General features: G+C 40.0%; 1 protein-coding gene across 1 annotated transcript in view; it reads right to left on the bottom strand.

Annotated features, from left to right (window-relative positions):
* Window positions 1–15080, bottom strand: part of GLDC (glycine decarboxylase) — a 90590-nt gene that overhangs the window by 50363 nt on the left and 25147 nt on the right. The window contains exons 4-8 of the mRNA XM_046664908.1: window positions 8764–8928; window positions 6216–6293; window positions 5051–5198; window positions 4516–4712; window positions 3212–3308 (exon numbers count right to left, since the gene is read on the bottom strand). Coding sequence (XP_046520864.1) covers window positions 3212–3308; window positions 4516–4712; window positions 5051–5198; window positions 6216–6293; window positions 8764–8928 — 685 coding nt within the window. The remainder of the gene's footprint in view (window positions 1–3211; window positions 3309–4515; window positions 4713–5050; window positions 5199–6215; window positions 6294–8763; window positions 8929–15080) is intronic.

Here is a 15080-nt window from a genome sequence, read left to right on the forward strand (position 1 = left end):
AGCAGGAAGTTATATCAAGTGACTGACCAACAAAATAGTGAGAAGTAGAAAATCACTTTTAAAAATCTTGGAAAGGCATTAGAACATCAGAGGAAGTTCAGAGAAACAAAGACCGAGATAATGAAAATTCAAATTTACTTGATAATTTGGACAAACAACACAATCAGCATACTTAAAGAAAGTAATCAAAAGCTGAGATGAATTGCTAACAGAGTAGATCTTGAAAGTTCTCATCACAAGAAAAAAAAATTTGTTAACTATTTGTGGTGATGGATGTTAACTAGACGCTGTGGTGATCATTTCATAATATATACATATATTGAATCATTATGTTGTATACCTGAAACTAATATATGTCAATTATATATCAATTGTTTTAAAAGTACTAATGATGAAAAGATGCTCAAAATCATTAGTTATTAGGGAAGTACGAATCAAAATCACAACGAGACACCATCTCACACCCACTGGGATGGCTGCAACTAAAGACAGGCAATAACAAGTATTGGGGAAAATGTGGAGAAATCAGAACCTTCATACACATTGGTGGTGGGAATACAAAATGGTGCAGCCACTTTGGAAAACAGTGTGGAAGCTCCCCAAAAAGTTCAACATAGAGTAACCACACGACCCAGCAATTCTACTCCCAGGTACATACCCAAGAGACCTGAAAACACATGTCCCCACAAAAACTTGTACACGACTGTGCATAGCAGCCTTATTCAAAATACTCAAAAGTGGAAACAACGCAAATGTCCATCCATTGATGAATGGATAAACAAAAGGCGTTATATCCATACAATGGGATGTTATTCAGCTATAAAAAAGAATGAAGTACTGATATGCTACAATATGGATAAACATGGAAAATGTGTGCTAAGTTAAAGAAGCCAGGCACAGAAGGCCACATGTTGTATGATCTCATTTATAAGAAATATCCAGAATAGGCAAATACAGAGACAGAAAGTAGATTAGTGGTTGCCAGGGGCTGCAGGGAGGGAAGAGGAATGGAGAATGATTACTTATTGGGAATGGGTTTCATCTAGTGGTGATGAAAATGTTCTGAAATGAAATGCTGGTGATGACTGTGCAACTTTGTGAATATTCTAAAAACCATTGAACTGTATACTTGAAATGTGTAAATTTTAGGGTGAGTTATAGCTCAATAAAAGAGCTAATGAAATGTAAATTATACTTCAATACACCTGACTTTAGAAAAAGCTAATGAGGGGTCGGCCCGTGGCCAAGTGGTTAACTTCACGGGTTCTGCTTCAGTGCCCCAGGGTTTCGCCAGTTTGGATCCTGGGCATGGACCTAGCACCGCTCATCAGGCCATGCTGAGGCGGCATCCCACATAGTACAACTAGAAGGACCTGCAACTAGAATATACAACTATGTACTGGGGAGCTTTGGGGAGAAGAACAACAACAATAAAAAAATTGGCAACAGATGTTAGCTTAGGTGTCAATCTTAAAAAAAAAAAAATAGGCTGGTGGCGCAGCGGTTAAGTTCGCACGTTCTGCTTCAGCGGCCCAGGCCCACCAGTTCAGATCCCAGGTGTGGACATGGCACAGCTTGTCAAGTCATGCTGTGGTAGGCATCCCACATATAAAGTAGAGGAAGATGGGCACAGATGTTAGCTCAGGGCCAGTCTTCCTCAGCAAAAAGAGGAGGATTGGCAGCAGGTGTTAGCTCGGGGCTAATCTTCCTCAAAAAAAAAGAAAGAAAGAAAAAGCTAATGAAAAAAATCCTTGTTGTGGTAGAAGCTGAGGTATAATAGAACATAAATAACAGAACATGATGCAAATTCAGACATCTGTAGAAATGCCACAAATTTATAGAAATAAAAATTCAGTAACATAGTTTCAGGAAAAAAAAAATAGCTGTGGACCATCAATGATGCAAAACTAAAAGAAGTCCAGTGGGGACCCTATCGTGCTCAGGAGGAAAGGGTCAGACCTGAAAAGAACATGGAGCAGTTGCTGCAAGAAGCAGAAGACTGGGATCAATGACATGGAGTGGTCACGGAACAACTCAAAAGACATCAGTCATCCGACAAAAGAGAGCAATTTCATGCTGACGAAGAGAATGACACTGGAGTTATGAGCAACTGTTTTATGCAACTATGAAAAGGAACACATGAAATGAAATAGACAAGAGAGAGTTAGAAGATTTCCGAATGAGAAGAGGAAAATCAGAGAAGACACAGTATGCCCATCTCTGGGGCAAAGATCACTGCAATAATTGCTGAAAAAGATAGAGACCTTTTATCATCCAAGTTAAATGATGAAATACCAGCTAAACACGAACTGGAAGAAATAAAGAAGTAGGAACGTAAATTTTATTCATTGCAGATGGCACAAGTTCACCTGGAAAATTAATTCCAAACCTTGAAGCAGAAAACTGAGGCCTTTAATGCACTTACGATCAGAGAGACAACTTCTAGAACATCATGAGCAGAAAGGGCAGTACAGCAGCAGTCAGCTGCAGAGGAGGGCAAAATATGCAGGCAGAGAATTTAACAAATGGAGGGTAAATTAGGGAAAGTAAAGGTATCATGTAAATATCAATTTGCCGTCCAGCAGAGGAAAAGCCTGTGACAACTGGCTCCTCCTGTGATACGAGAAGAGCTCTTACTGAAAAGCAGCAGCCACCTTCCTGAGGCAAAAAGCAATACAAGAAAACCTGTTGAGGAAACTGCTCCAAAGACCGATGGCTATAGAGCTCTCAGGATGGGTAGGAGGCCAGGAAGCTCCGGCTCTTTGATCTCATCCATTTCAGGAACACCTATCATGAGTTCCCAGTAAGAGTACCCCATGACCACAACCAGCTGGCCAATCCAGACCATCCCTCCAGCACAGTCACCTCGAGCACCCTCAAGCTGCCTTCCTCACTCTATCCTGGAAGGCCTCCATGGCAGCCCTAAGAGAAAATGCCCCAACTGCCACCCATAACGGTCCTGCACTATGGCCAAGAATGCTAGAGACCCTGCACTGTGAAGTGCGTGCATACATAGAGCACCAGTGAAATACCTTATATTTTGGTTCTGAGAAGACCACAAGGCTTCTTCTCCCAATAAGATCTGCTATTCCTGGTGTGCACACCACTCATTAGGTGGTGAATGAATGAATGAACAACTGAGTGAATGAATGAGTAGCTCATTTCTATACACTGTAAGGTACTCAGTGGGCAGGGCAGGCATGTGATCTACCTGAGCTGTACAGATGTTGCTGGTAGCCTTGTTTCTACGGATGTGTTGTTCCCTGGTTTGAAGAGCAAGACGATACACTTCTTTCCCAGCGGCATCTCTGGGCCGAGAATAAAACATCCAGTTAGCTCAGATAATCATGGCACGAGGAGATGTCGCAAATGGACTTGCTTCTTTCCTTCCCAGCTTGAAGTGAATTCAGCAAACTTACTTTAATGCAAGGCCATAAAGAAAACAATTCGTAAACTGTCCTCTTCTTAACAGGACTACTAATATTTAGTTTGTACTTTGAGGATTTGCAGCACTGAGATATATACAACAAGACTGGGAACCTTGAAAGGAAATCTCCCAGAACTTTCCCAGACTAACATAATGATGGTGACTAAATTTTTCCCTTCCTAATGCAATTAAAAAGTTGGATAAACACAAAGATTTGGCGGTCATCCTTTATTTCATCCAGCTCTGGGGTCCATTTTTCAGAAAGCTAAAAAGATCAATGTAAAAATCAGCAGACAATAATTAATACATTAAACTTTTGGAATTGCAAAGCCCTCTGCCTCATCTCGTCTGGTGAAGAGACATCACTGAAAGCAGCTAATGTAAGAATACTTGAAGAAAAGGTTGTGTTTGCACTAAAAAGCAAAGCACCCCTTGTTGTCCTGTGGCAAATTGAAAGTATTTCAAAAATACACACCATTCACTGATACAGATTATTTACTTATGTTAATGGCCCAGTTTTTATGAAAGGTCAAAAAGATCATGCTAAACTTCCCCAGTAATAATCATGACATTCATCTAAATTCTTAATCTGAGGAGCTTCATCCATGAGAAGCACTCAGGAAAGTACATTTAGAAATTACTTGAATGGCCACGTGGCAGGAGCCTCCAGGAAATAATGTGGATCACACTTAATGTGTTCATGGTAATCTACCACTGCACTTGTCTCTACCTAACTGTCTGGCATGATAATACTTTTGAGAAAGAAACTGGTTAGATATAAAACACACCTAAAATATTCAGTCCCTCAGGCTTTCATCAGCCTAAATAAATTGACTTATATGGCTTCAATACAAATATGTTGTAAGTTACACACATACTTTTCCAAATACATACAAAGAGATACATTTGACAAGAGGTACTAGTTCATATCCCAAACAGATTCTCTCTTCTGAATCTATGCTGTACATTTCCTTAGCCAACCCAGCATAGCCCATTTAAATTGAGAGAAATCAATAACTTCTTGATCAGAAGAAGGAACAGGGAAAATGATAACCACCATAAAAGGGGAGAAACATGAGCTGCTTTACCTCGTTACCCCCACCATTCTTCCAGGCATCATCCTCACCAAGCTTTCTCTGACAGCAAAAAAGGCTGCATGTGGTCCCCCGTAGCCCAGCGGCACCCCAAATCTCTGTGAGCTGCCCAGAGCAATGTCTACCCCAAATTCTCCAGGAGGCCTCAAGATACACAGAGCTAAGAGATCAGTAGCACAGCAGGCCAGGCTCTAGAAAGGAAACAAGAGAGAAAGTGGACAATGTTGTCACCTTCCCCTGAGAGCAGTGAGAGAGCAGCAAATTCTCTCCATTACAGGTAGACTGGCAGAATTGGTTCATATCCTGTGAACTTCATTTACTCATTGATTCATTCAAAAACGTTTACTGAGTGCCTACTATGTGCCAGCAATCAGTGAACAAAACAAGCTTGAAGGAAGGAGGTAGGAAGGAGACAGTTTTAGCAGTACAGGTGATAAAGGTACGGAAATTAAGATACACCAAAAATAATAATAATAATTCAAAATTGGAACACACCTCCATGGACCCCTACAAGGGGAAGTTTGCCTACCCCGGTCTGATGGGCTCTCTCCACAAGTTCTGTAAAGTCTTCCACCTTTCCCTCAGTGTCTGGGTACTGGAACAGCACTCCACTGACATCTTTTCCACTGAAGTCCATTTCTTGGGGTAACTTCAGCTCGATGAGAACTCCAGTATATCTGCAAAGACAGAAGACAAAGAACAATCATGTTTTTGGTTTACCAGGGAAAATCAAATTACTTTAAGTTTCTTCCAGTGATACAACATTCATATTCTGTGTCTTTCCTCAATGCCCCCACCCCATCCCAACACACACACACACGCATCCCCCATCCCAAACCCAGACCTTCAGTGGTAACAGAGCTTCACCCAAACTCAAGTGCCTGCAACAGCTTACCTGCTGTTTCTCTCTTCCACCCTTACCACTCCCCTTGCCCCTTCCTGTCAGAACCTGCTCCCGAGAGAGGCCTGGGAATGTCGCTTCCTAGGGCTACAGAACCAATTACCTGTAACAACAGAGCTGTCACCACCTTCACCTTGAATCAACCTTAGGTGAATGGAAAACCATCATTAAGACAAAGAAGAAGACCTTCCTTCGGTTCTTAAAACCATCTAATTCCAATCATACGTCAGCAAGCCCCTTCTGAAGGGATGGTGGTATCGGGTTACAGGAAGATTGCCCAGCTTTTACAAGGAGAAAGCAAATAAACACACCCACAGGTAGGAGTTGTGCTGGGTTTGTTTTGTCTGGTGACAGCACTAAACAAACACAATATGCTTCATCTACATCACACTCCCAGGTATTGTACTGATTCCCGATGAACTACGTTTGCAGGAATACACACAAAATCATAACAGTAATGTCAGAGTTCCATTTTTTCCTCTGCTTTTCAAACTTTCTGAAACACCGTTGAAGTTATTTTAATATTTAAAATTTTCCTTATACAAAAAGAAAACAAAACAACACAGTAACTTAATATAAAGCAAAGGCAATTAAAGCCACTGTGTATTTTCTCCTCAATTCTGACACATTTTACTCACCAATGAGATCCTGGGAAGAAAGTGGGAGGGAAAGTAAAACTCAACAACCCCCATTTAAACCAGGTTCACCCCCCAATCAGTGGAAGTAAGAGGGAGAAACAGCAGAGATGAGCATGATTTTATCCCTGCGTCAAAATATCAATAAAATTAATTACTTGGCTCGAGTCTGGACGACAGCTATTGTCTGCGGGTGGCAACGGGGGTCAACAAAAAATTTCCTCCTCTTGTTGTGTCTGTTGAAAAGGAAAATCACATTCCAACATGAACATTAAAGAAATCAGAGTATCTTCTAAGAATGCAAAGCAAAGGTGGTACTTAGGGAAAGTCTGAGCATAGTATAAAAAATACTGGGTCATTATGACTAATAATGATATTTACTGTTTAGAATTCCACTGAAATCTACTTCCCATTCTGACCCCATTTAGCAAAATCAATCTTAAACTGGTTTAAATTTTTATAAATAAACTATGAGGAAAAAGAAAGAAAAGCAAAGGGTAGTGATGAGGTACAAGTAGAAATAAAAAACTTCTGAGAATTTTATTGCCAAAAGAGAACTTAGAGATTATCTAAACCAAATGTCCATGACACGCACAGGGCCACATGGCTATTGCAGAAGTAGAGTTGGGTCTAGGACCCAAATCCTGGGAGTTCTCTAACGGTCAGTGGTTTCAGGAAACAAAACTGGTGGGGATGCACAACAGTTCACACAGCAAGAGCACATCTGGATAAAAAGAAAAGGGTGGGGATACATGTATATTGTCTTATGCATTTAATCATTTCCCAGAAAGATACACAAGGACCAGCTGACAGCAGCTTTCTCAATGGAATGGGAGTGAGAAACAGCAGGTTTTAATTTTCATTATATCCTTCTCTACTGTTTGAGTATTTTTTCTACCAAGAACAGGTATTATTTTCCTAGTAATCATAAATTTAATAGAGGAATAAGTAGAGTTGAGAAGATACAAAAGCGATTAATTATCCAGTGCACAACTCTCTTCACAGTTTGAATCTAAATACATCTGAAAAAAAGAGCTATTTAAGCCTGAATGACCTCAGAAGGAAACAAAAACACAGCAGATTTTTAAGAATGTTTTGCTAAAGTTCAAAAGCACAAGGCTGCTTCTCAAGGGTAAAATTAAATGCAGGTCCAAAGGTATGAGAATTAAGAGAGAGGAAGCAAATCGAGCATTTGCAGAGTTTGAGTAGCCTATTAACACTAATCAGTTCAGGACAGAACCCCTGAACCCTTAACTAGAAAAGACAAGGACTCAGCTTCTGCAAGTGTGAGATGAAAGCTCTTCCTTAGAAAAACAGGCAGGAGGGGAGATGGGAGAGCATGGAGAAGGTGGATGAGGAAGAGATAAGAAGAAAATGAGTGAAAAGTTGAGAAGAATAACCAGAGGGGTGGATGGACAGCATTCCTTTCTGGCTGTCTGTTGATGACAGGAGGAAGGGACTGAGCCCACCCTCCATGGAGGAAGCAGCAGGGTCCGTGGCTGGAACTAAGAGGGCTCCATACCTGCTGAGTGAGTTTGGGGTTCACCACCTCTCAGGTCTGTGGAGACCAAGAAAGAGACTTACATGGGCATTTGGGGCCAAACACAAAACCTCAGAGACACACGGTGAATGCGGGCAGATTTCCCAACCAGAGGGCCATCTATGCAAGAATGCTACCAGGAAAGTAAGCTCAAATGCGCTCCCAAGGCAGAGAATGAAGGAAGTGAGGACCTGGAGAGCAACTGTTAAGTACACACCAGGACCCAGCAATTCTACTTCCAGAAAAGCATCCTCAGGAAATGACCAGAACTTTTGACAAAGATTTACTCTAAAGGTGCATAAAAAACATCATTAATAACAGTAAAAGACGGGAACAAATGGAACGTGTAACAATAGAGGTTACAGAAATTATGGTACTTCCATGTAAGTGAGTATGTAGCCAATCAAAGCCGTCTTCTAGAAAGGTGACTAAAGAAATGGGGAAATGTTCACAACACATTGTTAAATAGAAAAAGAAAACAAGCTCTAAAACAGTAAATACAACCTAACAATATTCTTCATAAAAGAGGCTAATACTTATTTACATATTACATTACAGATTGCCAGTTCCTACCCAATACCCATTCCCCCTTCACCCACAGTGACAGACCCCAATATGTAGGGTGCAGCAATGTGCCCATCTAAAAAAGTTACATTTCCCCAGGTCATTTGTAGAAAGGGGTGGTCAATGAAGCATAAGTGAAAAGTGTTGAGTAGGGGCTCCAAAAAACTCTTTAAAGAGGGCTTATTTAGCTAGAAGTACCCTTTACCCTGCCCCTTTTCTTCCTCCTGAATGCAGATTTCATGGCAAGACCTTCGGCAGTCGTCTTGTGACCTTGAGGATGAAAGCCTCACACTAAAGATGGCAGAGAGAGGAGCATCAGTCCTTGATACCCTCCCAGAGTTGCTGTAACATCCCTGAACTTAACATTATGAGCTTTAAAAAGCCACTATTACAGATCTTTCTGTTTTCTTCACTAACTGGTATAATGATACTGATACAGGGTATCTCACACATACAGATGTCCTTGTGCGTGTGTGTGTGTGTGAGAAAGAGGGAGATAAGTCACTGGGCGCTGACCAGAACAGTGGAGCCCGACCTGCACAGCAGGAGAGAGACTGGAAAATGTCCCTCACCCTGAGGGAATCTCATGCTGGGCCTCTCACCTGTGGCACAGCTGCATCGCCTCTGCAGCCGCGGTCGCCTCATCCAGCAGGGATGCGTTGGCCGTGTCCAGGCCTGTGATGTCACACACCATAGTCTGGTAGTTGAGTAAACTCTCCAGTCTCCCCTGAGACACCTCTGGCTGGTACGGAGTATACTGGGTGATCCTGTGAGGGACACAAAAGGCCGTGTCTAAACTGTGACTCCACTGTTCAGAAAAGTTCGCAAAATGTCTTCATTTTAGAATTCAGTACCTGAAAATTGTTTGCCTCTCTTAAGGATTATGTAATACATCAGTAAGCATCCCTTTTGGCCTTTGTAAGGAAGCTCAGAAATCATAGCAACAATATTATCCTTTATTTGGGGATAATCAATACTTCGTTTTCTTTCTTTTTTTTTTTTAAAGATTTTATTTTTCCTTTTTCTCCCCAAAACCTCCTGGTACATAGTTGTGTATTTTTAGTTGTGGGTGCCTCTAGTTGTGGCATGTGGGACGCCGCCTCAGCATGGCCTGACGAGAGGTGCCATGTCTGCGCCCAGGATCCGAACTGGCGAAACCCCAGGCCACCAAAGCTGATCACTCAAACTTAACCACTCGGCCATGGGGCTGGCCCCAGTACTTCATTTTCTATCCCTCTAGTTATTTTTTAACCTTACATTTCTATTTTGATGATCTCATCGTATGTATGTGTTTTATTGTAAGCTGGCTCTTGAAATCCAGTCAAGCCTACCTATGGCATTATAAACAGAAATTTCACTTCATGTTATCTTTCTTCTAGCTAAAAGCTCACCTCAATCACGGTTCACAATAGGAAAGCATCCAAGAAACTAATGTCTAATACTCAAAACTTCTGGTTTGTGGGGGGAGGACCTTTGTTTTTGACTAACCAGGAGACGTTCCATGTGTTCCTAAGAAATTAACAGAGGTCTATTTAAGAATTCTAGCTATCCAATTATTAAGAGCGTATGGAAGTTAACTCCATAGCTCTCAAAACTCAAGGATACAAATGGTTGGAAGGCAGTGTGGACATAAATTCTAATATCATGTCCTCTAATTATCAGCCAAAAATGCATCTTCAGGTATGTGAGTTCACCCACTTAGTGCCTTCATCCTTTTTTTCATCCCTTCCTTCATTCGCTCATTCTACAAATATTTACTGCATGCCTACCAAGTACCAAGAACTATGATAGGTTCTGGTGATACATCATAAGCAAGACGGATAACTCCTGATCTCAAGGAGGATATACTGTAATTGGGAACAAGAGACAATAAATGAAATCACTCCAGAGGAATAAATATTTTAAAGAAAATAAAACAAGGTGAAAGGATAGAGGGTGACAGAGGACTTGTGACAGAGCTGCTGTCTTTTCCCCAAGAATCTGTTCACTCTGACTACCACCACAGTGGGTCAGATTGGGGTCCATGCTCCCCACGTGACTGACATTGTTTCGTATCTCTACTGTTTTCATTCTTCCAAGCCAAAAGAGTATTAGGAAAAAATTTTAGGTTTTTTGTTTTGTTTTGTTTTCATTTTGTCAAGCCCTTTCCTTTCTCTCCTTGTTCTGGTAATCAAGTTCAGGATATTTCCATCTATCTTTTTGTTTGTTTGTTTGTTTGTTGAAGACTTTGAAACCAATGTCTTCTTACCTGTGAGGCGGCGTGGGGTAGGGGAACTTGACTTTTGAAGCAGTACAATGTCAAGGCTTTGAAATAATTCTCCTGAAACTTTATTGGTATATAAGTGTGTATGTGTGTGTGTGTGTGTGTGTATACAGCAGAGTAAATTTTTGCTTCAATTAACTCCTTGAACAGCCTAGCTTAGCAACTGTAAATCAGTTTGCCAAATTCTAAGTGGGTGGTGAACTGGAATGAATGAGGCACACAATACATGATGTAGACAAAATAGAAGGGAGTCTGAGCAGAAATGGGGTCACACAAAGGGCAGAGACAAGGGGCAATTGTGATCTCAACTCAGATAAGACCTTCACACACAACATAGCCTGCCACCACAAAGACATATGCTTCAACTGCCTGGCTAACATGAAATTTTCATTTTACTCAGAATCACTATTTGACATATAGACAGACGCACAAACTTGCACACATACACACACACACACAAACACATGCACATATCAGCTAACCCATCTAATAAATGGGAAAGATTCAGTATATCCATAAAGATAGACACAGAAGATATAATGGGAAGAGAGAGCGATGCTCCAAGGAATTCATCACAGTACCGAATATAATATTGAAAAATGGGCAACAAACTAAGTGTCCACTAAAAGGAAAATGATTAGGGTCCTGCCCTGTGGCCAAGTGGTTAAGTTCACTCCCTCCGCTTCAGTGGGCCAGGGTTTCACCTGTTCAGATCCTGGGCGCGGACATGGCACCACTCATCAAGCCATGCTGAGGCTGCATCCCACATAGCAGAGCCAGAACAACCTACAACTAGCATATACAACTACGTACTAGGGGGCTTTGGGGAGAAGAAGAAACAAATAAAATAAAAATAAAAATAAAAAACAGAAAAGAGAGGAGATTGGCAACAGATCTTAGCAGAGGTGTCAACCTTAAAAAAAAAAAAAGGGAAAATGATTAAATAAATTAGACAATCTGCATATAATACTATGCATTTATTATGAAAATGATGCATAAAAGAATACTTCCTGACATGGAAGATGTTCACAATATATTAATTTAAAAAGTAAAATCTCATTTTTGTAAATTTGTAAAAACACATGAACCAAATGTAAACAGTGGTTTTTCTCTAAGTGGTGAGATTAACAGTAATTTTTGCTTTCTTTTTATTGTATGTTCTAAATGTTAAAGATCAGCTACCATTTATTAACCACCTTCTACATGTCAAGAACACATTTACAAGCTTTTTTCTGATTATGTTATACACGTTCATGGAAAAAGCTAGAAAACTCAGGCAACTATTGAGAAAATAAAATCAGCCATAATCCCCAAAACTCCAAGAAAACAACAGTTAACATTTACATGCATTTCTTTTCAGCCTCTTTTTTCCTTTTTCTCTTTTGTGACGGGCACACTCAAGCGTGCTGCCCATTTTTTTGTTGTGTTGTCTGCCTCTTTTCTTGTTGACTTGTGACTTTCTTTACACATTCTTGTCTCTTTTTTCCTCCAGTTTTATTAAGGTATAATTGACAAGTAACATTTTATATATTTAAAGTTGTACAATGTGATGATTTAATAGACATATATTTTGTGAAGTGATTATCACAAGTTAATTTCAGTCTGTTTTCTAAATCATAATATTTAATATTTAAAATAAGATTACACTCTATGTAAAATTTTGTATCTCGATTTTTCTCCATTAACTTTAAATATTATTCAACAATATATTTTAAGTGTTGTGTGGTATTAAATCATTTTATTTATCATAATTTATCTAATAAGTCCCTTCAAGTCGAACATTACTTTTGGTTTTAAATATCAGAAATAGCATAACTGTGAACAGACTTGTCTCTGTCTTATTTCCTTAGGATAAATTTCTAGAGGCGGAATTTCAAACGGTAAGGTACATGATAATTAATTTTAAGGCTCCCTTAACTATATAGTGATTCACAGGTTCCCTGCTTCTTCACCAATACTAAATATTAAGAAGCCCTGGGTTTCAACTTTAAATCTTGAACTACCTGTGAACTCGGACAAGTAAGTAAACCTTTCTCTGCCAATTTCTCTTAGCGATCAACGGAGATAACATCATCTATATCAGATATTTCCTTAACACTAAAATCATATGAATATACACAAAGCATTCTGGAAATGGTAATGTCCTGCCCAAATATTAGCTGTTTTGAAAAGTTGTTTTTTCCCTCTGTTTTGGTCTTTAAAAAGTTTCTAAAAGTAAACACTCACAGACTTCTTGCAAAGGATTTACTCATAGTTCTATTCAGACATCATCAGATATTTCTACTTGGAAACTATTTTTTTCTGGAAATTTATCACGTCCCATGTCAGCGTCACATCCCCTCTTCTTCCTCCAACTAGGAAGGAAGACATACTGGTTTCTCTTCCTGAATACTCTGATTCCTTCAAAGGTACCTCTATTCTGCCAATTCTTAAGGTAGAAACTTCAGAATTTTTTTTAGCCCCAAATAATGACCAATTCCCATTGATCTTCCTCCCGATGTCTTATATCACCTTTTCTTCTTTGTTGCCTTACTAGCCTAGCATAGGCTATATATATATAATAGAAAATTGGATAATTTATTATATATTATATGGGTATGTATTACATCCATTGTGGTGCAAATGTACGTATTTGACTTCCCTGCTGAAACAGGGAGGACTCCCCACTACCTTCAGGAAAAAGCCTCAACCTTCCCAAGCACAGTCCTTCATACCTGAGATGGTGCTGTTCCTTCAATCACAGACTTTGGGATTTAATATTCCCCCTCCTTTGTGTAGCCTTTCTCTCCTTGCTCACCCCTTTTCTAAATCCAAGCTTAGGCTGATGCTAATTAGCACTGTTAAGGTAGAAAGCTTTAAAATTGTTTTCTGGCAAAGATGAAAAAGATATGAGCCCACTTATTCTATATTGCAAACTTCTTTTATAGTCTACAGAGGTTTACACCGCTAAAATAAAACAGGCACTAATGCTCTTCACAATCATCTATTGAACGACTATCTTAGATCGGTGAGACTCAAGCCTGAAGATACTAAATAAACCCTCATTTTAGGAGAAAAAGTTAGCACAGGGCCCACATCCTGCATACAAAGGTTTAGTTGCCTCAATTAGGCAAAACATAGTGAGTAAGAAAACATGCCTGTGATCTACAATTTCTATGTTCCGACTGACTGTTTAGCTCAATTGGTTTCTGTTTCTAGATGTATTTTAATATTAAAAAGCAAAAAGTGTCTGCATATCCAAGAAAGTATTTTGTCTTGCTCAAATTGGATGCTTGATATATTCAACATGGCATTAACATTTATTCCAAAATAGCCAGTATTTGCTATGACTTTGGCTGTGACTCTTTTGGAATTGAGAAAGAGGGAGGCAGCAGGGGCTTTTGCAGTAGGACAAACATTCATGAGATTCCCTCATTTTAATCCCAATGCCAAGGTTACACAAAACAGAAATAGTCACAAAGAAAATGTAAAATGTTTTATATTAGTTACTGATGTTATCAGCAGTCAAAAATTTAGAACAGTAGCCACCATAAATAAATTCTGGATGTCACGTAAATTTTCTTGTAAGAGTCCAAATGTTTGTATTCTTTCGAGGCTATGTTGCCCATTTACTTTCAGCTCACGTCACCGGAATTTGTTGGTTCCGTCGCTATGGAAACCATTCAGAAGGGTGATGATGTGAAGTCTACCCACCCTCGGGCACGCAGCCCTCCCTGTCAGCACTGGCGAGGTACAGTATTACCCTCTGGTTCAGATCAGCTTTCGGAGAACAGGAAGGAACAATATGTAAAATGCACCCAAAAACTGGGAGTGAAAAGCAAAAACAATATTGTCTCCCTCTCAAAATGCTGCAGGTCCTAAAGTAAATTAGCAGATCTGCTCACAGCCAGGAAGCAATATGGTGAATATTCTGTATGGACACCAAGAGTGAAGGCTGCTGGCCAGCATTCAGGCAGAAGGAATGCTGCAACCCATTCATGTACTTTTGAGGCTTATTTTGTAAAGGGTAAGAGAGACAGGCATTTGCTTTTGAAATCAAACTTGGGGTTTATCATTCAAACTCTTACCAAGACCATAGTGGAAAAGAAGCCCTCAGCAAAGTAAATACGTTCACACACACCCCAAACGCAGAAAAGCTAGTTCTTGGATGGTTCTTTCCTGTTTTCATATTAATGAATAAACGAGCATATTGAAACTAAAAGCTCTGGACAGGGATGGCAAGGTAGGAGTGATTATGCCACCAGGCTTGGCTCCCATAACGATGGCACATGAATAACTGCTTCCAGGACAAAGCACTCTCACCAACCAGGACTATTTTGCACTTACACAAAAGCAGACAAAGGATGCAAAGGTGCTATCCTCTTATGTGACCAATGTAACCTATGCCCTGGGCTCAAGAAATGCCTGGGTCCTCAGAACTACAAGTCTGGACTTGAGGTACCAGATGAGGGCCAGCTGATGGCCCAACATCCATTCACTCACTCACAGGCTCCAACACACAGAAACCAGTTATGCTTGTGGGTGGCGTGGGGGAGAGTATAAATTCACAGATCATATGTAGCCACCACAGCACATTTATTCCTAGTACTGAGAACACCTTGTGCAAAGTTTAAGATTAAGTGGGGTGTCAGGTTTACTTTTCAAAATGTCAAAATT

This window comes from Equus quagga, chromosome 6, assembly GCF_021613505.1.
Source record: "Equus quagga isolate Etosha38 chromosome 6, UCLA_HA_Equagga_1.0, whole genome shotgun sequence".
Classification (NCBI taxonomy): Eukaryota; Metazoa; Chordata; class Mammalia; order Perissodactyla; family Equidae; genus Equus; species Equus quagga.